General features: G+C 43.0%; 1 protein-coding gene across 2 annotated transcripts; it reads left to right on the top strand.

Annotated features, from left to right (window-relative positions):
• On the top strand, nucleotides 1-23,964 carry LOC139373245 (signal transducer and activator of transcription 1-alpha/beta-like). Of its 2 annotated transcripts, XM_071113545.1 has the most exons (24): nucleotides 1-252; nucleotides 5,721-5,848; nucleotides 6,051-6,195; nucleotides 6,361-6,456; nucleotides 6,609-6,695; nucleotides 8,366-8,444; nucleotides 8,543-8,634; nucleotides 9,514-9,665; nucleotides 9,786-9,944; nucleotides 11,156-11,248; nucleotides 11,353-11,412; nucleotides 11,526-11,637; nucleotides 11,759-11,800; nucleotides 12,144-12,227; nucleotides 16,131-16,229; nucleotides 16,424-16,559; nucleotides 16,675-16,730; nucleotides 16,834-16,925; nucleotides 20,942-21,081; nucleotides 21,166-21,354; nucleotides 21,801-21,876; nucleotides 22,025-22,145; nucleotides 22,295-22,333; nucleotides 22,697-23,964. In XM_071113545.1, the coding sequence occupies exons 2-24, from the start codon at nucleotides 5,721-5,723 to the stop codon at nucleotides 22,730-22,732; spliced, it is 2,313 nt and encodes a 770-aa protein (XP_070969646.1). In that variant the 5' UTR covers nucleotides 1-252; the 3' UTR covers nucleotides 22,733-23,964. The 2 variants fall into 2 exon arrangements, with proteins under 2 accessions (XP_070969646.1, XP_070969647.1); XM_071113546.1 differs by lacking the exon at nucleotides 22,295-22,333 and having other exon boundaries at nucleotides 17-252; nucleotides 22,697-23,287.
• Nucleotides 23,965-24,871: the final 907 nt, after the last annotated feature.

Here is a 24,871-nt window from a genome sequence, read left to right as displayed (position 1 = left end):
ATCGAAAAAGAGTCTGAGTAACCCTGATCATATGCGAAACTCCTATTGGAGAAGACATTCTTCTGCATATGGGCGTCATCATCAGACTATAATGCTACAGATAAAACCATAAGATTCGTTTTAAAATATATATTTGGTTACGCTGTTTGTTGTAAGTGACCTGATTGTACTTTTGTAGCGGATCTGCAACAGGAAACCATCATCTCTTCAAGTCTTTAGTTCGTGATTTGTTGTCCATAGGCAAAGTAAAAGGTAAGGCGATCTATAATTTATAACAGTGTTGATGACAGCCTCTATATCATCTCATTAGAAATTAGAAGGAAATCAACTACTTGCAATCTGTGTTTTGAAACGAGGAAGAACCTTTTTTGTTGAGAACGGGGAAATTAGGTGGTGGTCTGAAGCTAAAAAACGTGACGTTGCGCGATCCCCGTCGAGGGAGGAGCTGATGTTTTGTATATGACGGTAAAACATGCTTATGGTGACAATACAATGTGTTGGCACCTTCCATTCTTGCACATTTTCGCATAAAAAAACAATATTTCAACAGTCTGCGCAGGCAAATTTGCCGAACTGCTAAACTTGGAACCAATCACAACTCCCATAAATTTCCCTCGTGATGAAGGCAGCCAATGGCCTGCTTCTATTTTCGATGTAAACACATCCTCTTGTGCCAACCTCAAGCTGCTGCCTTGAACAGATATAACTATCTCCCAAAGACTGAAACAGGATAAATACACATCACCAAAAGTATGTGGATACCACTTCAAATGAGTGGTTTCGGATATTTCAGCAACACCCGTTGGTGTATAAAATCGAGCACATATACAAACATCGGCAGTAGAATGGACTAACTAAAGAGTTCAGTGACTTTTAACGTGGAACCGTCTTTTTTTTTTTTTACTTGATTTAACTAGGCAAGTCGGTTAAGAACAAATTCTTATTTTCAATGACGGCCTAGGAACAGTGGGTTAACTAGTGTCTAGTTTGAGAAACAAATGCCTCAAGTCCTCAACTGGCAGCTTAATTAAATAGTGCCCTCAAAACACCAGTCTCAACCAACAGTGAAGAGGTGACTCTGGGATGCTGGCCTTCTAGGCAGAGTTCCTCTGTCCAGTGTCTGTGTTCTTTTGCCCATCTTAAATATTTTATTTTTATTGGCCAGTCTGAGATATGGCTCTTTCTTAGTAACTCTGCCTAGAAGGCCAGCATCCCGGAGTCGCCTCTCCACTGTTGACATTGAGACTGGTGTTTTGAGGGCACTATTTAATTAAGCTGCCAGTTGAGGACTTGAGGCATTTGTTTCTCAAACTAGACACTAATGTAGTTGTCTTCTTGCTCAGTTGTGTACCCACTCTTTCTATTCTAGTTAGAACCAGTTTGCACTGTTCTGTGAAGTGAGTAGTAAACATCGTTGTACGAGATCTTCAGTTTCTTGGCAATTTCTCACGTTTTGTAGCCTTAATTTCACAGAACAAGAATGGAATAACGAGTTTCAGAAGAAAGTCCTTTGTTTTTGAGCCTGTAATCGAACCCACAAATGCTGATGCTCCAGATACTCAACTAGTCTAAAGAAGGCTAGTTGCATCTTTAATCAGCACAACAGTTTTCAGTCATGCTAACATAATTGCAAAAGGGTTTTCTAATGATCAATTCAGAGTCAGTGGAAAGGCCTCTTTAGTGTCCTAAGTTTTCATAACTGTGTCCTTAATTGCCTACCATATGTAAGCTGTTAGTGTCAACCGTTCCACAGGTGCATGTTCATTAATTGTTTATGGTTCATTGAACAAGCATGGGAAACAGTATTTAAACCTTTTACAATGAAGATCTGTGAAGTTATTTGGATTTTTACAAATTATCTTTGAAAGACAGGGCCCTGAAAAAGGTTAGTATTTTATTTATTTATATATGTATATATATATTACACAGTTGAAGTCGGAAGTTTACATACACTTAGGTTGGAGTCATTAAAACTCGTTTTTCAACCACTCCACAAATGTCTTGTTAACAAACTATAGTTTTGGCAGAAGAAAGTAAAAGTGCAATATGTGCCATGTAAGAAAGCTAATGTTTAAGTTTCTTGCTCAGAACATGAGAACATATGAAAGCTGGTGGTTCCTTTTAACATGAGTCTTCAATATTCCCAGGTAAGAAGTTTTAGGTTGTAGTTATTATAGGAATTATAGGACTATTTCCCTCTATACCATTTGTATTTCATTAACCTTTGATTATTGGATGTTCTTATAGGTACTTTAGTATTGCCAGTGTAACAGTATAGCTTCCGTCCCTCTCCTCGCTCCTCCCTGGGCTCGAACCAGGAACACAACGACAACAGCCACCCTCGAAGCAGCGTTACCCATGCAGAGCAAGGGGAACAACCACTACAAGTCTCAGAGCGAGTGACGTTTGAAACGCTATTAGCGCGCACCCCGCTGACTAGCTAGCCATTTCACATTGGTTACACCAGCCTCATCTCGGGAGTTGATAGGCTTGAAGTCATAAACTGCGCAATGCTTGACGCACAACGAAGAGCTACAGGCAAAACGCACAAAAGTGCTATTTGAATGAATGCTTACGAGCCTGCTGCTGCTTACCACCGCTCAGTCAGATACTTGTATGCTTGTATGCTCAGCCAGATTATATGCAATGCAGGACATGCTAGACAAACTAGTAATATCACCAACTATGTGTAGTTAACTAGTGATTATGATTGATGGATTGTTTTTTATAAGATAAGTTTAATGCTAGCTAGCAACTTACCTTGGCTTACTGCATTCGTGTAACAGGCAGTCAGTCTCCTTGTGGAGTGCAACAAGAGGCAGATAGTTATAGCGTTGGACTAGTTAACTGTAAGGTTGCAAGATTGGTTCCCCGAGCTGACAAGGTGAAAGTCTGTCGGTCTGCCCCTGAACGAGGCAGTTAACCCACCGTTCCCAGGCCGTCATTGAAAATAAGAATGTGTTGCCTAGTTAAATAAAGATTAAATAAAGGTGTTTAAAAAAATGGCCAAATTGGTGTCCAAAAATACAGATTTTCGATTGTTATGAAAACTTGAATTCGGCCCTAATTAATCGACAACTAGTTTGAGGATCTGAGGGCCATGCCAAATCTTTTCAGTCTCCTGAGGGGAAATAAGCGTTGTCGTGCCCTCTTCACGACTGTCTTGGTGTGTTTGGTGATGTGGACACCGAGGAACTTGAAGCTTTCAACCTGCTCCACTACAACCTCATCGATGAGAATGGGGGCGTGCTCGGCCCACCTTTTCCTGTAGTCCACAATCATCACCTTTGTCTTGATCACGTCGGGGGAGAGGTTGTTGTCCTTGCACCACACTGCCAGGTCTCTGACCTCCTCCCTATAGGCTGTCGTGTCGGTGATCAGGCCTACCACCGTTGTGTCGTTGGCAAACTTAATGATGGTGTTGGAGTCGTGCTTGGCTATGCAGTCATGAGTGAACAAAGAGTACAGGAGGGGACTTTGCACACACCCCTGAGGTGCCCCTGTGTTGAGGATCAGTGTGGTAGATGTGTTGTTACCTACCCTTACCACCTGGGGGCGGCCTATCAGGATGTCCAGGCTCCAGTTGCAGAGGGAGGTGTTTAGTCCCAGGGTGCTTAGCTTAGTGATGGGCTTTGAGGGCACTGTGGTGTTGAACGCTGAGCTGCATAATGTTGGATGCATTGGAATATAATATTTAGGTGGTTTAATATATTAACCTTCCCACTAACCTTCTAAAAGTTGACGATGCCAAAATCTAGTGTGAGACATGTTTCCGGTAATGTTTGTTTCATGTATATACATTTGAACAAAGCACATCATCACAAATAGTTTTTCACCATTTATTGACTATGGAGACAAGTAGCGAATGTGGCTTAGGGAGTATTTGAAGTATCTAAATATAGTGTAACTTACCAATCAATGTAGTCTATATTAAGTACCGTGGAGGGAACAATCTTACAATGTTGCCGTCCATACATGAGCGCTTTACCATCTATGCCAGAAACCCGAGCCTCTGCTAGAGACTTGAACTGTCGTCAATGCATGATTCGGTATTACCCCTTCTCTAGGAGCATTTGTGTGCCCAGGCCCCATAGGCGTATCAAAGACCCCACCCCACCCTGGTCACTAATGTAGATAACCGATGTAGAGAGAGACAACCTTAGCAGAATGCAATCTAAAGCTTGTGTGGTCTAGAGACGAGAGCTCTACCATCTATGGCAAAAGCCTGGGCTGCTGACGACAACAATATAATTCTCCCCATTGCATGTTACAATAGTAAAATGGTCTGTTTTGTCATGTGTTAAACTGATTCTACATTGAATTTAGTCTTTGAAATGTTCAAACAACCAGATGCATCTGTCGTTGGTGTTCTTCAACTCCAAAATGTACTTGGACTGTGTAAGACAACCCACAAAGAAAAGACAACAGGCAAATATACACATGTGGTCTCAATGTCTAAATAGTGACTGACGGCAGGGCGAGTTCAAATGGCAGCACTTGGTGAATAGATCAAAGGAGATAAAAGTGAGAGACGACAATGAATAAAGATGCTCAAACAAGCACATGTATCTGTGGTGGGTGTTCTTCAACTCTAAAATGCCCTAGACTGTCCAAGACAAAATCCACAAAGAAAAGACAACAGGCATATGTGGTCCCAATGTCTAAATAGAGACAGCAGGGCGAGTTCAAACTGCAGTAGGATGGTTCTCCTCACAGGTCCGTGAATCAGCCCATGCTTGGTGAATAGCACTTGGTTGATCTCTGGGAGCAGGACTCATGAGAGCTGAATAGATAAAGTGAGAGACCAGAATGAATCAAATCCATCATCACAGCAAAGGAATGTATTTTGTGAGCTAGAAAATGAACATTCTGACAGTCTGAGGCAGGGTGCTCTGCAATCATCCTAGTCCAGCTATTGACAGGGATAATGTGGCATTTCGTATTTGTCAGTATGAATTAAATGAGTGGGGCCTGCCTTGATGACTGTATTAGATGTACACTACTTGTCCAATAGATTTTTGTGGCCTTGAATTATTACTCCCGGAATGACATGCTAGCAAGTGATAAACCTACAGTATCTGCTCCTGCTAGCTAGCAACATATCTTCTTATTAGCAAGCTAGCTATATTGCTAAGGTTGCTGTGTTCTAAGTTGGGAGTCGTTTTACAGCTTGCATTGACGGTCTCATGTTTCTATAACTAAATAGTTCAAAATAAATAGACTTGATACCCGATAGCAGTTTTGTCGGACGAAGATTGCTCTCGAGATGTCACCAGCTGTCTACTACCTTAGATACGGACACTGTGACTGGCAGACGTGATCAGCAGAGAGAGTACCATGAATAGTACACACGTTTTGAGTTTAGTACTCTAGCGAACATAAAAGGTATGTATTTAAATGTTTGTGTTCAGAAGAGAAAAAAAACACTATGTAAAAACCAGCTCCTCCCTCGACAGAGATTGATCATCTCGAAAACTTAAGCAGATCCTGTCGCTTGCTACGGGCCATCACCTAAAGGGGTCCAGAAGGACCTTTACCTAGAACAGCAAGCTGATACAGGCCATATTGTAACCAAATACACGTCTCAAATCTAACGGTTATTGCTACCAGGTGCATTGATCCATGTTATAGTAGTTCCTGTCTCAATCTTAGACAATATGAATATCTTCATTTATTTCATTGCCTCATTTCATAACTCACTGTTACTCCTCCTTGATCAGATGGCCCAGTGGTGCCAGCTGCAACTACTGGAGTCTAAATACCTGGAGCAGGTCGACCAGCTCTACGATGACTCCTTCCCCATGGACATCAGACAGTACCTCAGCAAGTGGATTGAGAGCATCGACTGGTAAGCAGTGACGGGAGGAGAGAGTCTGCTGTATTTAATAGATAAATATAGATTCTATTCTACTATATTTGGATCTATGCCATTCTATTTTAGTGATGCTGAGACGCTGCTGTATAATGGATCTATAAAGCTCTAATCTCGCTACTGTTATCTATTCACATAACTTCATCCAATCTCTTCCCCTGTGATTGAAACCCTGTAGGGAAAATGTGGCTGTTCAGGACTCCTTAGCAACAGTACGTTTCCATGACCTCCTAGCCCAGCTGGATGATCAACACAGCCGCTTCGCCCTGGAAAACAACTTCCTGCTACAACACAACATCCGCAAGATCAAGAGAAACCTCCAGGTATAGTATGAGCTCAGTCACGTCTGTGCCAGTGGCCTTCCATACTGTATTGCTTGTATGCTACAGTAATGATCTATAATAACTTTTTTTAGTATTATTCTGGTTATGACCCCAGTGTCTGAATGGTTTTTGGGATTTATAGTAATAAAGTACACACTTTCACAGGACCACTTTCAGGAGGACCCCGTTCACATGGCCATGATCATCTCCAGAAACCTGAAGGAGGAGCAGAAGATCCTGGCTGCTGCCAAAAGCATAGAGGTGCCCTACATTGACTTTTATTGACATGCATTGTAATTAATAAAATCACCACACTATCCACGCTGTCAGATATTGTAGGTGATACATAACTGTATATTGGAGCGTTTACATGCTTTAACTGTGAGGTTAAATGAACAGTATTTTCTTCTCAGACCAACAGAGAAAACACACAGACTAGCATGGTTCTGGAGAAACAAAAACTGGACAACAAAGTCAAAGACATGAAAAACAAGGTTCAGGTGAGTGATCGTTTCCATCATTATACTACACTGCTCAAAAAAATAAAGGGAACACTAAAATAACACATCCTAGATCTGAATGAATGAAATATTCTTATTAAATACTTTTTTCTTTACATAGTTGAATGTGCTGACAACAAAATCACACAAAAATTATCAATGGAAATCAAATTTATCAACCCATGGAGGTCTGGATTTGGAGTCACACTCAAAATTAAAGTGGAAAACCACACTACAGGTTGATCCAACTTTGATGTAATGTCCTTAAAACAAGTCAAAATGTGGCTCAGTAGTGTGTGTGGCCTCCACGTGCCTGTATGACCTCCCTACAATGCCTGGGCATGCTCCTGATGAGGTGGCGGATGGTCTCCTGAGGGATCTCCTCCCAGACCTGGACTAAAGCATCCGCCAACTCCTGGACAGTGGTGCAACGTGGCGTTGGTGGATGGAGCGAGACATGATGTCCCAGATGTGCTCAATTGGATTCAGGTCTGGGGAACGGACGGGCCAGTCCATAGCATCAATGCCTTCCTCTTGCAGGAACTGCTGACACACTCCAGCCACATGAGGTCTAGCATTGTCTTGCATTAGGAGGAACCCAGGGCCAACCGCACCAGCATATGGTCTCACAGGGGGTCTGAGGATCTCATCTCGGTACCTAATGGCAGTCAGGCTACCTCTGGCGAGCACATGGAGGGCTGTGCGGCCCCCCAAAGAAATGCCACCCCACACCATGACTGACCCACCGCCAAACCGGTCATGCTGGAGGATGTTGCAGGCAGCAGAACGTTCTCCACGGCGTCTCCAGACTCTGTCACATGTGCTCAGTGTGAACCTGTTTTTATCCGTGAAGAGCACAGGGCGCCAGTGGCGAATTTGCCAATCTTGGTGTTCTCTGGCAAATGCCAAACGTCCTGCACGGTGTTGGGCTGTAAGCACAACCCCCACCTGTGGACGTCGGGCCCTCATACCACCCTCATGGAGTCTGTTTCTGACCGTTTGAGCAGACACATGCACATTTGTGGCCTGCTGGAGGTCATTTTGCAGGGCTCTGGCAGTGCTCCTCCTGCTCCTCCTTGCACAAAGGCGGAGGTAGTCGTCCTGCTGCTGGGTTGTTGCCCTCCTACGGCCTCTTCCACATCTCCTGATGTACTGGCCTGTGTCCTGGTAGCGCCTCCATGCTCTGGACACTATGCTGACAGACACAGCAAACCTTCTTGCCACAGCTCGCATTGATGTGCCATCCTGGATGAGCTGCACTACCTGAGCCACGGTTGTAGACTCCGTCTCATGCTACCACTAGAGTGAAAGCACCGCCAGCATTCAAAAGTGACCAAAACATCAGCCAGGAAGCATAGGAACTGAGAAGTGGTCTGTGGAGAACCACTCCTTTATTGGGGGTGTCTTGCTAATTGCCTATAATGTCCACCTGTTGTCTATTCCATTTGCACAACAGCATGTGAAATTTATTGTCAATCAGTGTTGCTTCCTAAGTGGACAGTTTGATTTCACAGAAGTGTGATTGACTTGGAGTTACATTGTGTTGTTTAAGTGTTCCCTTTATTTTTTTGAGCAGTGTATATGTTGATTCCGTCAGTGATTTGCAGTACGTGTTCATGCATGTCAGGTTTGCCATCTATCTGATCCAACGCGTTTATCTCACTTGCTAGGAAGCGGATCAGAATGTAAAGTCTCTGGAATACCTTCAAGATGAGCATGACTTTAAGGAAAATACTCTTAAGAACAGAGGTGAGGTGTTTTATTCTCTATCTGTAGTAGATCATCTATTTACAGGAATCTGCGTTTCAAGTATAGTCAGTAAGATGTTTTTCCTTCTCCCACTTTAGAACATGAAATGAACGGGCTGACACCGAAACAGCTGGAACACGAGAAGCTGCTGATTGCAGAGATGTGTTTGAAGCTGAAGATCAAGAGAGGGGTAAGAGGGGTCAGGATGAGGTTAAACGGTGACGTTTTATCATGACATTGTACTGTGAATATTAACCGATTTGTTTACGCCTCAATCACCACTAAAACTACATGTATTTTAGTCATTCAGAACAGTTGCGACTAAGGGGGCTTTCACACCAAATTGGTTTGGTGCATTTGGACTGGTGTGAACATTATATCCGCACTTGGGAGGGCACTAAACAATGCACAGGGGTTCACTCAAAAAGGGTGGTCTCGGTTCAATTCAATTCGTACAACTGCTGCGGTTCGCTGCAGGTGAGAATGCAGTCAGCCAAAACACAGGAAAAGAGGTTGCGCATTATTTTTGATTGTTTGACAGCATTTTATTTAATGCTCGCAGCATCATCACTTGAGGTCTCTGAAACATTTTGTGAGTAGCAACGCATTCGTGAGTGCATCCAATGCAGGTTAGGGGAGCCGGGGGGCTATACCGGGGGTATAGCTGAATATAGCCTATTCACCTTGCAGTTAGAGCGGCTATTGCGCTACGTTTCCTCCCTCGTGTTGTTGGAAGACCAAAGCGAAAGTAATATGAAGATCGGGACACACAAGTGATGCTTTAGAATAATCAGAGATGGATTTAACGTGAGCATTTAAACAAATGACTTTTATGGATACATGGTTTTGTTGAGGAATTTTTTGTTCGTTTGACATTTGGAAATGTGAAACCAATCGGATCAAATAGGAGGGAAAAGACAATGTTAACAAATAGATTAGAACTATATCTCAAAACTATATGTGAAAACGCCCTTAGTGTATTATCCAGCAATAACCAGCCTACTAACGTTGAAGAGTAGATAATAACTGTTCTTTGTGTGCATGGGACTTTACTTAATTTCCCCAACAGGAAGTGGTTGGCCAGTTGGCGGAGGTGCTCAACATGGCCGAGGCGGTCCAGTCAGACCTGATCTCAGAGGAGCTGGCGGAGTGGAAGAAGAGGCAGCAGATCTCCTGTATCGGAGGACCACCCAACGCATGTCTGGACCAACTGCAGAACTGGTGAGGAGGCTAGTTCATTCTTTCGGGCATCTCTTGTCTGATCAAGCAAAAATATGAATTTAGGAACCCAACAAATAAAGTAATCTTCTTATTCGGCTTCATCTTCTTCTTCCCCTGTAGGTTCACAGCGGTGGCGGAAAGCCTGCAGCAGGTGAGGCAGCAGCTGAAGGAGCTCCAGGAACTAGAGCAGAAGTACACATACGACAACGACCCAATCAAACAGCAGAAAGGCTTCCTGGAGGGGCGGGCCCTGACACTGTTCCGGAACCTCCTAGAACAGTGAGTGACACCACATTTGTATTCCAATGTTAAAGGACCATTCTGTGTTTTTCGCTGGTGTGACCCATGCCGCCGCATGGGTCTCAGCCGGCTGTGACATAGCCTGGGGTCGAACCTGGGTCTATAGTGGCGCCTCTAGCACTGCTATGCAGTGCCTTAGACCTCTGAAAGTATTCAGACCCCTTGACTTTTTCCACATTTATGGAAACCACCAGTCTCAACATCAACAGTGAAGAGGCAACTCTGGATGCTGGCCTTCTAGGTAGAGTTCCTCTGTCCAGTGTCTGTGTTCTTTTGCCCATCTTAAACTTGTATTTTTATTGGCCAGTCTGAGATATGTCTTTTTCTTTGCAAATCTGCCTAGAAGGCCAGCTTCCCAGAGTCGCCTCTTCACTGTTGACGTTGAGACTGGTGTTTTACGGGTACTATTTAATGAAGTTGCCAGTTGAGGACTTGTGAGGTGTATTTTTCTCAAGCTAGACACTCTAATGTACTTGACCTCTTGCTCAGTTGTGCACTGGGGCCTCCCACTTCTCTTTCTATTCTGGTTAGACAGTTTGCACTGTTCTGTGAAGGGAGTAGTACACAGCGTTGTACGAGATCAGTTTCTTGGCAATTTCTCGCATGGAATTGCCATCATTTCTCAGAACAAGAATAGACTGACGAGTTTCAGAAGAAAGTTCTTTGTTTCTGGCCATTTTGAGCCTGTAATCGAACCCACAAATGCTGATGCTCCAGATACTCAAATAGTCTAAGGAAGGCCAGTTTTATTGCTTCTTTAATCAGATCAACAGTTTTCAGCTGTGCTAAAATAATTGCAAAATGGTTTTCGAATGAGAAATTAGCCTTTTAAAATTATGAACTTGGATTAGCTAACACAACATGCCATTGGATCACAGGAGTGATGGTTGCTGATAATGGGCTTCTGTACGCCTATGTAGATATTCCATAAAACATCTGCCGTTTCCAGCTACAATAGACATTTATAACATTTACAATGTCTGCACATTATTTCTGATCAATTTGATGTTATTTTAATGGACAAAAAATGTGCTTTTCTTTCAAAAACAAGGACATTTCTAAGTGACCCCAAACTTTTGAACGGTAGTGTATATATACTGTATATTCTACCCATTTGTTCTTGAAGAATATCTTAATGCCTCTATACAATATATCCCCTCTAAATTCCTTGTGTCTATGGTGTTTCTCAGTTCCTTGGTGGTGGAGAGACAGCCCTGTATGCCCACACATCCACAGAGACCTCTGGTGCTGAAGACACAGGTGCAGTTCACTGTCAAGCTCCGGTAAGCACAACACAACAGCACCTCCCGTCTGTAGTTCCTCCCGTCAGTAGTTCCTATGAATCTGTCCAGACCTGGTTGAGTTTTGATTAGCATTTTCTCTCTAGATTTCTTGTGAAGCTCCAGGAATTCAATTATCAACTCAAAGTGAAAGCTTTGTTTGACAAGTAAGTTGATGAGTGTGGTAAAATATGTGTTTGTCCGTTGTTATGCCCTGCTCTTGAATTTGTGACGTGAATACATAACTAAAGAAGGAATGCACATTGCGTTTTCCCTCCAGGGACGTTACAGAAAAGAAAGGGTTTCGTAAGTTCAACATATTGGGCACCAACACAAAAGTTCTGAATATGGAGGAGTCAAATGGAAGCCTGGCTGCAGAGTTCCGCCATTTGGTAAGCTGGCACCATTTACAACTGGCATACAGGGCATTACACCTGAACGAGTTGTCCCGATTTTCCATTTGGACCTGCACTGTCATCACTCCTTACAGTTTATTCTCTGGTCTCAACACAGCAACTGAAAGAGCAGAAAGTAGCCGGCAACAGAACAAATGAGGTGAGAGATTACCTGGGTTATATGACTGCCCTATAATGACAAGGTGATCAGTTACAGTCAATTCATTCCGATAGATATGAGAAGTGCTAAGTACAGCGTGGCACTGAGTCCTAGGGTGGGTCACAATGATATCTCTTTTCTCCTGAAGAGTGCACTCGTTCACCACTTCCCACATATGTTAAAGCATTGAATTGGTATGGTTCGGAGGGAGTTTCCATCATATTTCTCATACCAGTCATTTTCCTTTCAAATCAGGGAAGTGAACAAGTGCAGACTTTTGGAGGAAGGCAAGACAATTGGGACATAGCCCCTAATGTGTTACTGTCTGACCGTGTTATTCCAGGGACCTCTCATTGTGACAGAGGAGCTGCACTGCATCTGCTTTGAGTCTGAACTCAACCAGTCAGGTCTGGAGCTCAAGCTAGAGGTAAGTGGTCTGAAATATAGTTCAGAAAGGAAACACCAAGTAGAATTTTTTAAATATTTTTTTTTACAATTGATTTAAGAATGAATAATGCAAGTGGTGGCGATATAGGCTCTACTCCTTCAGGGTAGCTCACTGCCGATGCAAAGCGTCAATATCTAAAATGACCTACAAGCAGGAAAACAGAACCTAACAGGTCGAGGCTGGGGTGATGGTGGGAGTAAAGAAGCAAACGGATACTAGCAGGATGCAGGCAGCAGGATGTGTTAGCAGAATCAGTCATCCTTAAATAGAACGCCAAATAAGGTGAAGGGGATCGTTACTAGCATCTAATTGGTGCCATCTCAGCTGATGCTGAAGCGGGCACTCGGCTTCCTTTTCTGAACTGGCTTCGCTATATTTCAGAAAACAAACACCACATAGAAATATGTTTAACCATTTATTAAATAATGAATATTTCAAGTCTTGGCGATATAGGCTCTGTTACATCAGGGGAGCTCACTGCAACAAGCAAAGCGTTAATATATCAAATGACCTACATGCTATACCAATCCCCCAAATCAGCAGAACCATACACCATACACACTATGTGTCACTACTGCAGAAAGTGCCATTGAGACATGATCAAATAGACCAGCTAGGTCATCCTACCATTACAAGACTATACAATGTGTGAATATGAACCATGTGTAGAATGCGCTGTGCAACGTATGTCTTGTACAGTGCCTTGCAAAAGCATTCATTCCCCCTTGGCGTTTTTCCTATTTTGTTGCATTACAAGCTGTAATTTAAATAGATTTTTATTTGGATTTCATGTAATGGACATAAACAAAATAGTCCAAATTGGTGAAGTGAAATAAAAAAATAACTTGTTTCAAGAAATTATAAAAAATAAAAAACTGAAAAGTGGTGCGTGCATATGTATTCACCCCTTTTGTTATGAAGCCGAGTTCAAACAGGTGCAGTTAATACAGGTAATGAGTGGAGAACAGGAGGGCTTCTTAAAGCAAAACGAACAGGTCTGTGAGAGCCGGAATTCTGACTGGTTGGTAGGTGATCAAATACTTATGTCATGCAATAAAATGCAAATTAATTACTTAAAAATCATACAATGTGATTTTCTGGATTTTTGTTTTAGATTCCGTCTCTCACAGTTGAAGTGTACCTATGATAAAAATGACAGACCTCTACATGCTTTGTAAGTAGGAAAACCTGCAAAATCAGCAGTGTATCAAATACATCCCACGGAGCGCCATTCAATCCATTATTAAAAAATGGAAAGAATATGGCACCATAACAAACCTGTCAAGAGCGAGCCGCCCACCAAAACTTACAGACCAGGCAAGGAGGGCATTAATCAGAGAGGTAACAAAGAGAGAAACGATAACCCTGAAGGAGCTGCAAAGCTCCACCGCGGAGATTGGAGTATCTGTCCATAGGACCACTTAGTACACTCCACAGAGCTGGGCTTTACCGAAGAGTGTCCAGAAAAAAATATATTGCTTAATGAAAAAAATAAGCAAACACGTTTGTTGTTCGCCAAAAGTGGGAGACTCCACAAACATATGGAAGAAGGTACTCTGGTCAGATGAGACTAAAATTGAGCTTTTTGGCCAAGGAAAGCGCTATGTCTGGCGCAAACCCAACACCTCTCATTACCCAGAGAACACCATCCCCACAGTGAAGCATGGTGGTGGCAGCATCATGCTGTGGGGATATTTTTCATCGGCAAGGACAGGGAAACTGGTCAGAATTGAAGGAATAATGGATGGTGCTAAATACAGGGAAATTCTTGAGGGAAACCTGTTTGTCTTCCAGAGACTGGGACGGAGGCTCACCTTCCAGCAGGACAATGACCCTAAGCATACTGCTAAAACAACACTTGAGTGGTTTACGGGAAAACATTTAAATGTATTGGAAAGGCCTAGTCAAAGCCCAGACCTCAATCCAATTGAGAATCTGTGGTATGACTTAAAGATTGCTGTACACCAGCGGAACCCATCCAACTTGAAGGAGCTGTAGCAGTTTTGCCTTGAAGAATGGGAAAAAAAATCCCAGTGGCAAGATGTGCCAAGCTTATAGAGACATACCCCCAAGGCTTGCAGCTGTAATTGCTGCAAAATGTGTCTCTACAAAGTATTGACTTTGGTTGGGGGGGTGAATTGTTATGCATGCTCAAGTTCTGTTTTTTTTTTTTGTCTTGTTTGTTTCACAATAAAAAATATTTTGCATCTTCAAAATGTTGTGTAAATCAAATGACACAAATCCCCCAAAAAATCCATTTTAAATCCAGGTTGTAAGGCAACAAAATAGGAAAAATGCCGGGGGGGGGATACTTTCGCAAGCCACTATAGTTCTCATATGACACTGGTGACCCTTGCTTGAGGCAAGGTGAGCTGTTATCTTAGGACAAATATACTATCTAACTAGCACCTGTAAGCAGTACGGACCCAACCGCCCTGGAGACGCACCGCCGGGTGCTCACACTGAAACTAAATAAGTAATCATCTGACGGGTCAGCATAAGGAGATATTTTTATCTAACAAGCAAACGTAAGCAATATGAGCCAGTCTACCACCTGCAGCTACAGTGCCTTCAGAAAGTATTCAGACCCCTTGACCCCTAGATGTTAAAATGTGAGTGTCCATAATGCAAACAGTACTTAAGAGATAATGCAAGATTAAAGGGAAGGAGCACTTAGTGTATCTCAGACTGAGGAACCCATAAATCCATCATACTTTGGAAAAGTGCAATGCAACTACAACACTTTTGCCTCAACTTGGACTCAAACTTGTGCTACTGAGAGAGAGAGAGAGAGAGAGGCTTTTCCTAAGGCCATGAGAGTAGCGGAAAGGTTGATCCTGATTAGACTGCGCACATAGCATAAAACAACATGCAGGTGCATGCACGAGAGTGCAATGGGATAGTGACATGATCATCTAAAACCTAGGTCTACAATATAGTCTACTTGAAGCCCTGAGAGAAGATAGATGATGACCCGATAACAAGAAGAAATAGACCAAATAGATACTGAAATATGCCTGCATATTAGTTAGCTCAGAACAGAAGCGGCAAGTATAGCTATAATTGCACACTATTTCAGACCTGCACGTTAAATTGAGTGTTTTTAGCTAAATGTATAAGGGAAGGTCCCAGAATGATTAACCTACAGTCAGAATATGTACGGAATTATAAATGTGACTGGAAGACACCGTAAATGTATAGCTGATACTATAGTGTCTTGCAGCGGTCTGGTGTCCCGCGCGACACATAATAGGCTACTATCTAGACTGCGCTAAACAAATTTGCGGCCGCATGAGACCAAATACTATCAAATCGGCGTGATAAGCACCAACCTGCTCGTGTCATCAAGAAAACATTGGTACTCGCTGTATATCGACGCATAAAGACTAGTGTAGGCTACTTCCTCCTGTATAGGCGAGTCAATTTCTATGTGATGGGGTGTTAACCAAGCGCACAGACCCTACCCGATACTGGCATTGGAAATAAAAACAAATAAAGTATACAATACTCCCGAGACAAATCTACGAGCTAGCTAGTTGTAGCCGCTATTGACAACAGCAGAGCAGCGACGTGGATTGATCCTCGCAGCCAGACATGCCACATGAGCATATTGAATGAGGTTCAACCACAGCTAGCAAGCATTCGCAAAGAAAATGCAAATCAGAAAAACGTAGCATAGTGAGAAGCGGCTAGTTACAGCAGCAGAGTCAATGCTGCAAAAGAAGCAAACGCATACTAGCAATCACAGCTGAGGCGGGGGACTCAGGTTCCCTATCTGAACTGGCTTCTATTTATATTAGGCCTACACTCCCATTTTCATAAGGTCCAACAGCACACTGACCTTATTTAATTTGACTTTCTCTGGCCTCTGGTCCTTCTTAGACCATCTCCCTGCCCATCGTGGTCATCTCCAACGTCAGCCAGTTGCCCAGTGGCTGGGCCTCCATCCTGTGGTACAACATGCTGACCAGCGAACCCAAGGTAGAACAGTGCATTCATTCAATTTAACCTTTATGTATACATGTTATTTGCATTGAGATCAAATCTCATTGTAAGAGAGACCTGTTCAGAAGGCCAACGCATTAGCCAGTCTAAATCAGATTTTAAAAAATTGACAGTACACAAACGCACTGCTCTCCTTTTCTGTCTCGCTCGTTTTCCCTGGTCTGTCCCAGAACCTGAAGTTCTTCCTGAGCCCTCCTGCAGCGTCCTGGGGTCAGCTGTCTGAGGTGCTGAGCTGGCAGTTCTCCTCTGTCACCAAGAGGGGACTCAATGAAGAGCAGCTAGGCATGCTGGCCGACAAACTACTGGGTGAGTCATGATGGGGGGGGGATTGGCTTTTGTTATGTTACCATACTTCTAATAACGTTGCTGGTTGATTCCCGATACTTCATGATGAGGTTAACCTAGATACATTTTCTAACAGGCCAGAAAGCACAGAGGAATCTTGAGGGCCTTATCCCCTGGACCAAGTTCTGTAAGGTAAGTCATGACTACAATATACAGAATACAACATCTTTACAGTTGTAATATAGAAGGACCTAGTAATCCATCTAGACATCTGAAGACACATTGTCTACTGTAGAGTCTCAGTGAGAAGAGCTTTCCCTTCTGGCTGTGGATCGAAGCTATCCTGGACCTCATCAAGAGACACCTGCTGTCCCTGTGGAACGATGGGTGAGTTAGTTCTTTATCAGTCGGTTGAACATTATCATTATCTGCATTAGCAGAATGGTGTCCATAGCTGCAATTTCTCAGCACAAAAGCAAACAACTACACTGTTAAGCTCTAGTAAGCTGAGGAACCCTCAATTCGGTTCTCTTATATCGAGGCAGAGTTGTTTTGATTCAATTGATTGGACATGATTTGGAAAGGCACACACCTGTCTATATAAGGTCCCACAGTTGACAGTGCATGTCAGAGCAAAAACCAAGCCAAGAGGTCGAAGGAATTGTCAGTAAAGCTCCTAGACAGGATTGTGATGAGGTACAGATCTGGGGAAGAGTACCAAAAAATGTCTGCAGCATTGAAGGTCCCCAAGAACAGATTGGCCTCCATCATTCTTAAATGGAAGAAGTTTGGAACCACCAAGACTCTTGCAAGAGCTGGCCGCCCGGCCAAACTGAGAAATCGGGGGAGAAGGGCCTTCGTCAGGGAGGTGACCAAGAAACCAATGGTCACGTTGACAGAGCTTCAGAGTTCCTCTGTGGAGATGGGAGAACCTTCCAGAAGGACTACTATCTCTGCAGCACTCCACCAATCAAGCCTTTATGGTAGAGTGGCCAGATGGAAGCCACTCTTCAGTAAAAGGCAAATGACAGTCTGCTTGGAGTTTTTCAAAAGGCAACTAAAGGACTCGAAGACCATGAGAAACAAGATGGCGCCAGAGAGGATGGCTGCCACTTTATTGGATCTTAACCATCCGTGCCATTTTTTTTTTTTCACATTGTAAAAAAAAAAATCTTACCTAATGTTGCTGCTACCTTCTCTTATGACCGAAAAGAGCTTCTGGACATCAGAACAGCGACTACTAACCTTGAATTGGTTCATTTATGAGTTGGGCGAGAAGGATTTACTCCAGACACCCGAACAGGCCCTCATCCCCGTAAGACAAGGCGTAGCGGTCCATGTATATTTGTAAACAACAGCTGGTGCACGGTATCTAAAGGAAGTCTCTCAAGGTTTTCCTCGCCTGAGGTAGAGTATCTCATGATAAGCTGTCGACCACACTATCTACCTAGATAGTTTATTTGTATTTTTCGTAGCTGTCTACATACCACCACAGACCGACGCAATGAGCTGTATACCGCCATAAGCAAACAGGAAAAATGCTCATCCAGAGGCGGCGCTCCTAGTGGCCGGGGACTTTAATGCAGGGAAACTTAAATCAGTTTTACCTAATTTCTTTCAGCATGTTAAATGTGCAGCCAGAGGGGATAATAACTTTAGACCAACTTTACTCCACACACAGATGCGTACAAAGCTCTCCCTCGCCCTCCATTTGGCAAATGTGACGATAATTCTATCCTGATTCCTGCTTACAAGCAAAAATTAAAGCAGGACGCACCAGTGATTCGGTCAATAAAAAAGTGGTCAGATGAAGCAGATGCTAAAATACAGGACTGTTTTGCTAACACAGACTGGAATATGTTCCGGGATTCTTCCGATGGCATTGAGGAGTACACCACATCAGTCACTGGCTTCATCAATAAGTGCATTGATGACGTAGTCCCCACATTGACTGTACGTACATACCCCAACCAGAAGCCATGGATTACAGGCAACATCCGTACTGAGCTAAAGGGTAGAGCTGCCACTTTCAAGGAGCGGGACTCTAACCTAGAAACTTATAAGATATCCCGCTATGCCCTCCAACGAACCATCAAACAGGCGAAGTGTCAATACAGAACTAAGATCGTACTACACCGGCTCAGATGCTCGTCGGATGTGGCAGGGCTTGCAAACTATTATAGACTACAAAGGGAAGCTCAGCCGAGAGCTGCCCAGTGTCACAAGCCTACCAGACGAGCTAAATAACTTATATGCTTGCTTCGAGGCAAGTAACACTGAAACATGCATGAGAGCATCAGCTGTTCCGAACAACTGTGTGATCACCCTCTCTGCAGCCGATGTGGGACCATCATAGTCCCTGTGCCCAAGAACACCAAGGTAACCTGTCTAAATGTCTTCCGCCCCGTAGCACTCACGTCTGTAGCCATGAAGTGCTTTGAAAGGCTGGTCATGGCTAACATCAACACCATTATCCCAGAAACCCTAGACCCACTCCAATTTGCATACCACCCAACAGATCCACAGATGATGCAATTTCTATTGCACTGCACTCTGCCCTTTCACACCTGGACGAAAGGAATACCTACGTGAGAATGCTATTCATTGACTACAGCTCAGCGTTCAACACCATAGTGTCCTCAAAGCTCATCACTAAGCTAAGGACCCTGGGACTAAACACCTCCCTCTGCAACTAGATCCTGGACTTCCTGACAGGCCGCCCCCAGGTGGTAAGGGTAGGTAACAACACATCCGCCACGCTGATCCTCAACATGGGGGCTTTTAGGGGTGCGTGCTCAGTCCCCTCCTGTACTCCCTGTTCACTCATGACTTCATGGCCAGGCACGACTCCAACACCATCATTAAGTTTGCCGATGACACAACAGTGGTAGGCCTGATCACCGACAACGATGAGACAGCCTATAGGGAGGAGGTCAGACTCCTGACCTCGTGGGGCAAGGACAACAACCTCTCCCTCAACATGATCAAGACAAAGGGCACAACAAAACATATTCCCCCTCGGGAGACTGAAAATATTTGGCATGGGTTCTCAGATCCTCAAGGTTCTACAGCTGCACCATCAAGAGCATCCTGACGGGTTGCATCATTGCCTGGTATGGCAACTGCTCGGCCACTACAGTGGGTAGTGCGTACGGCCCAGTACATCACCGGGGCCAAGCTTCCTGCCATCCAGGAATCTCTATACCAGGCGGTGTCAGAGGAAGGCCCTAAAAATTGTCAGACTTCCAGTCACCCTAGTCATAGACTGTTCTCTCTACTAACGCATGGCAAGCGGAACTGGAGCGTGAAGTCTAGGTCCAAAAGGCTTCTAAACAGCTTCTACCCCAAAAACATAAAACTCCTGAACATCTAATCAAATGGCTAACCAGACTATTTGCATTGCCCCCCCTTCTATGCTGGTGCTACTCTGTTATTATCTATGCATAGTCACTTTAATAACTCGTATCTACATGTACATATTACCTTGACTAACCAGACTAACACATTGACTCTCTACCGGTACCCCCTGTATATAGCCTCACTATTGTTATTTTACTGCTGCTCTTTAATTATTTGTTACTTTTATTTATTTCATTTTTGGGGGGTATTTTAACAACAAACTGCTTTATTGGTTAAGAGTTTGTAAGTAAGCATTTATTTGTAAGGTACACCTGTTGTATTCAGTGCATGTGACAAATGAAATTTGATTCGATAAAACCAAGATTGAACACTTTGACCTGAATGCCAAGCGTCACGTCTGGAGGAAACCTGGCACCGGTGAAGAATGGCGGTGGCAGCATCATGCTGCGAGTATGATTTTCAGCGGCAGGAACTGGGAGACTAGTCAGGATCGAGGGAAAGATGAACGGAGCAAAGTACAGAGAGATTCTTGATGAAAACCTGCTCCAGAGTGCTCAGGACCTGAACCAGACTTGAACCCAATCGAACATCTCTGAAGAGACCAGAGACCTGTAAATAGTGACTCTCCCCATCCAACCTGACAGAGCTTGAGAGGATCTGCCGAGAAGAATGGGAGAAACTCAAATACAGGTGTGCCAAGCTTGTAGCATCATACCCAAGACAACTTGAGGCTGTAATCGCTTCCAAAGGAGCTTCAACAAAGGGTCTGAATACTTATGTAAATGTGATATTTCAGTTTTTTATTTGTAATCATTTCTAAAAACCTGTTTCTGCTTTGTCATTATGGGGTAGATGAGTAAAAAAAACAATTGATTCCCTTTTAGAATGAAGCTTTAACGTAACAAAATGTGGAAAAAGTCAAGGGGTCTGAATACTTTCCAAATGCACTGTACATTTACCTAATTTTTGGACAATGTGAATTTCCCCTGTCAAATAAACGTAGAGGTTAAGAAATGTTTATTTTCTTTTTCTCACCCACACAGTTGCATCCTGGGCTTTGTGAGTAAGGAGAGGGAGAAGGCCCTGCTGACTGGGAAGTGTCCAGGCACGTTCTTGCTGCGCTTCAGTGAGAGTAGCAGAGACGGAGCCATCACATTCACTTGGGTGGAACACGACCAATACGGTGAGTCTGTGAAAACACACACACAGCGGCCCTGTAGCCAATTACAATTAAAAGGTTGATATATTTTGATGTGTGTTTTCACAGATAAGCCTGTATTCCATGCAGTGGAGCCCTACACCAAGAAGGAACTGTCTGCCGTCTCTCTGCCTGACATCATCCGCACCTACAAGGTGATGGCAGCTGAGAACATCCCAGAGAACCCACTCCGCTTCCTCTACCCAGACATCCCCAAAGACAAGTCCTTCGGAAAGTACTACGCTAGGGCCTCAGAGGGTAAGCAGCCAGTGACCACTTTGTTTTTCAATCCTCTGCGAATATTATAATAAATAATATATGCCATTTAGCAGACACTTTTTTATCCAAAGCGACTTAGTCATACGTGTATACATTTTACGTGTGGGTGGTCCCAGAATAGAGAAGCATTACTGAAATCTACTTCCATTGTCCCACAAAGAGTGGCTGAAAATTCTTCTCTCTTCAGTTTGCTCCTCAATCATTCACCTTGGTAGCGATAGTGTTATTTTTGATTTACACAAAGCCCCTGTAAGGACCCGGATGTCTGTTTGGTAGACCATCGGGGTTGTGTTTTATGACCAACCTCTCTATCAATCTATTTTCTCTGTATAGCATTGAACGACCATAGGAGTTGGCTATAGATCACAGACAGATCTGGGACAAGTGGTCTTTATATCACTGGTCCACCATTTTAAATTTTTCAGCATCGGAGCCCATGGATGTGGAGAGCTCCAGCAGCACAGGGTACATGAAGACAGAACTCATATCAGTGTCAGAAGTGTAAGTCTCGAGTATCCTTCATAATACTCAATATTAATTTCGTTAAAAGGTAAAGATGCTATAAAATTCTTTATTTGTATTTGCAATAGTCTGGTTTGAGTATGATTTTATAATCTGATTTAACTGTTATTTTCACAATGTGTTCTAGTCACCCATCTAGACTGCAAGACAACATGATGCCCATGTCGCCAGACGTGTTCGGAGAGCTGAAGAGGAGCGTTGCACCAGTGTTCCAGTGTTGGACTGGTCCTAAGGAAATTGATGCTGTGGTGAGTCAAACTTCCCCTCTGGTGTTTATTCAATTCAATTCAATTGCAGTCTGATGCCAAACACTAAGAATTGAACAATGCATTAATTTGGGAATATGTCCCTTGAATTTCTCGTCCATTGTTGTTCTTTATCATACTACTTGCCTCAGACGTCTGATCTCGGAGAGTTTTTAGCTGAAGACTTTCAGGTATTGTGAATGGTATCGGTTTCTCCGAATAAGCATGCCTTTGCTAGTAATAACAGGCTGTGGGCGATGTTTCAATAGTGCCAAATAATCACTGGTACCTACTGTAGTAACCTGCGGTACAATTGTTTTGTGTTTTCAGCATGAGGCTCATGTATGCATGATTGTCTGTAGTCTGCTACATTTCCTAACCAGTACGCAAACATCCTCTAAAAATCCTTCAATCCCTTGAGATTGGAATGAATGTGTGTGTATTGCAAATTCAATTTCATCATGGTGCCATTTATTTTGTCCCTCTGACCAATGGTAGTTTTGCATCCATAAAGACATTTTGCTCATGTTGACATTTTATCCATCCCTCTGTAGATGTTTGAGAACACACCTGACTTGGACCGCAACTGAGCCAACAGACATGTGGGACCTGATCTTTTAGTTTTATACTGAAGCCTATTTCATTTCCATCCTTTACCCTCCTTGAACTTCAGTAGTCACGTTCCAGAACAAATACACTTTTTGTTTGTACCGAGTCAGTTTTAGAAATATACATTACACTTATAAATTATTAGAGAGAGATATATATATATATATATATATATATATATATATATTACACAATGAATAATTTGGTGATAATGTGCATGAACATAAAGCACTTAGCTAACTACTGTAACATTTGTATAATGAATGAATAGGGACTCCTATGTCTTTCCATGCCAATATTCAACAGCATACAGTCCCGTGTGGTTAACTTGCGACGCCGTGGCTATGGGATTGATTGTCATGGGGGAGCAGTTAAAAGTGTGAAAATGTATGCACTCACTACTGTAAGTCACTCTGGATAAGAGCGTCTACTAAATGACTCCAAAAAAGGAATAAAGGGAGATCTCATCCATCTTTAAAATGATATCTTTATTGTTTGATCATTGAAATAAATACAGTACCAGTCAAAAGTTTGGACACACCTACTCATTCCAGGGTTTTTCTTTATTTTTGACTATTTTCTACATTGTAGAATAATAGTGAAGACAAACTATGCCGCACCAATGTGTCGGAGGAAACACCGTGCACCTGGCAACCTTGGTTAGCGTGCACTGCGCCCGGCCCGCCACAGAAGTCGCTGGTGCGCGATGAGACAAGGATATCCCTACCGGCCAAACCCACCCTAACCCGGACGATGCTAGGCCGACCTCCCGGCCTCCCGGTCACGACAGAGCCTGGACCTCACTGTTTTCTCATATCTTTTTCATCGCCCCAGTCTGAGGTCCTGTGCGCTCTGGAGCAGGTTTTCATCAAGGATCTCTGTACTTTGCTCCATTAATCTTTCCCTCGATCCTGACTAGTCTCACAGTCCCCCCCGCTGTAAAACATCACCACAGCATGATGCTGCCTTTCCAAATCATGTCCAATCAATTGAATTTACCACAGGTGGACTCCAATCAAGTTGTAGCAACGTCTGAAGTATGATCAATGGAAACAGGATGCACCGGAGCTCAATTTCGAGTCTCATAGCAAAGGGTCTGAATACTTATGTAAATGTATTTTTTAATTTTTTATTATTATAAATGTTCAACAATTTCTAAAAACCTGTTTTCACCTTGTCATTATGGGGTATTGTGTGTAGATTGATGAGGGGGGGGGGACTATTTAATCCATCTTCGAATAAGGCTGTAATGTAACAAAATGGGGAAAAACTCAATACTTTCCGAATGCACTGTATGCTAAAAAATGGCATAAATAAAATCCATATTGTGAAGCCGAACATGATTCACATCAATGCTATTAAACTCACCAGATGCTGATTGTGAAGTTGTACTATCAGCCAAGGTTCCACAGTTCGATTCAACTAGATTTCCAAGAACATGGACCAATGAGCTTCCACGACTCAGAATGGCTGTCTTCAGCGGTGTCAAATGATTGAACTGGACAGACGACAGGCAGCCAATGAAACCCTTGGATCCTGCCCTAAGCACGTGATTTAAAAACGGAGTAATGGCTGTCATAGGAGAAAACTGAGGATGGATCAACAACATTGTAGTTACTCCACTATACTAATCTAAACGACAGTCAAAAGAAGGAAGCCCATACAGAATAAAAAATATTCTAAAACATGCATAAATATGGCAAATAAATGTAATTAACTTTATGGCCTGAATACAAAGTGTTATGTTTGGGGCAAATCCAACACAACACATCACTGAGTACCGCTGTTCATATTTAACCATAAGATAAAGTTCCTTGTGTTGTTACCATAATTTTTGTAAATCTTCAAAGGAAAATTCAATTTTCCAAACAGTTTGCTTCAATGGCTTATTAGTTTTGAAGATTATTCAAATAGAATTGAAAGCAAGTTGATACAATGGGTACATGGATGATGTATAGTGTTATTGGGTCAAGGTAATTCAGAAAATCATGGCTGAATTTCACTTATAAAGTGTTTTACTATATTACTATTTGGTGCCTTTTGTGGCGACGCCCATGGCCTCAACAACCGTGCCCATGACCACCATCGCTATCACTTTTCCATACCACTACCATGACCGT

The sequence above is a fragment of the Oncorhynchus clarkii genome, chromosome 18, assembly GCF_045791955.1.
Source record: "Oncorhynchus clarkii lewisi isolate Uvic-CL-2024 chromosome 18, UVic_Ocla_1.0, whole genome shotgun sequence".
Taxonomy (NCBI): domain Eukaryota; kingdom Metazoa; phylum Chordata; class Actinopteri; order Salmoniformes; family Salmonidae; genus Oncorhynchus; species Oncorhynchus clarkii.
Note: the sequence above shows the minus strand (reverse complement) of the source record. Positions and strands in the feature narration are given on the sequence as shown.

Bases quoted from the DNA above. Each gene is read 5' to 3' on its own strand.
- LOC139373245 (XM_071113545.1), top strand. From the start codon at position 5,721: ATGGCCCAGTGGTGCCAGCTGCAACTACTGGAGTCTAAATACCTGGAG. The intron at 8,445-8,542 runs GTGAGGTGTTTT...CTCCCACTTTAG, and splicing joins AAATACTCTTAAGAACAGAG to AACATGAAATGAACGGGCTG. The intron at 16,731-16,833 runs GTAAGTCATGAC...TGTCTACTGTAG, and splicing joins CCTGGACCAAGTTCTGTAAG to AGTCTCAGTGAGAAGAGCTT.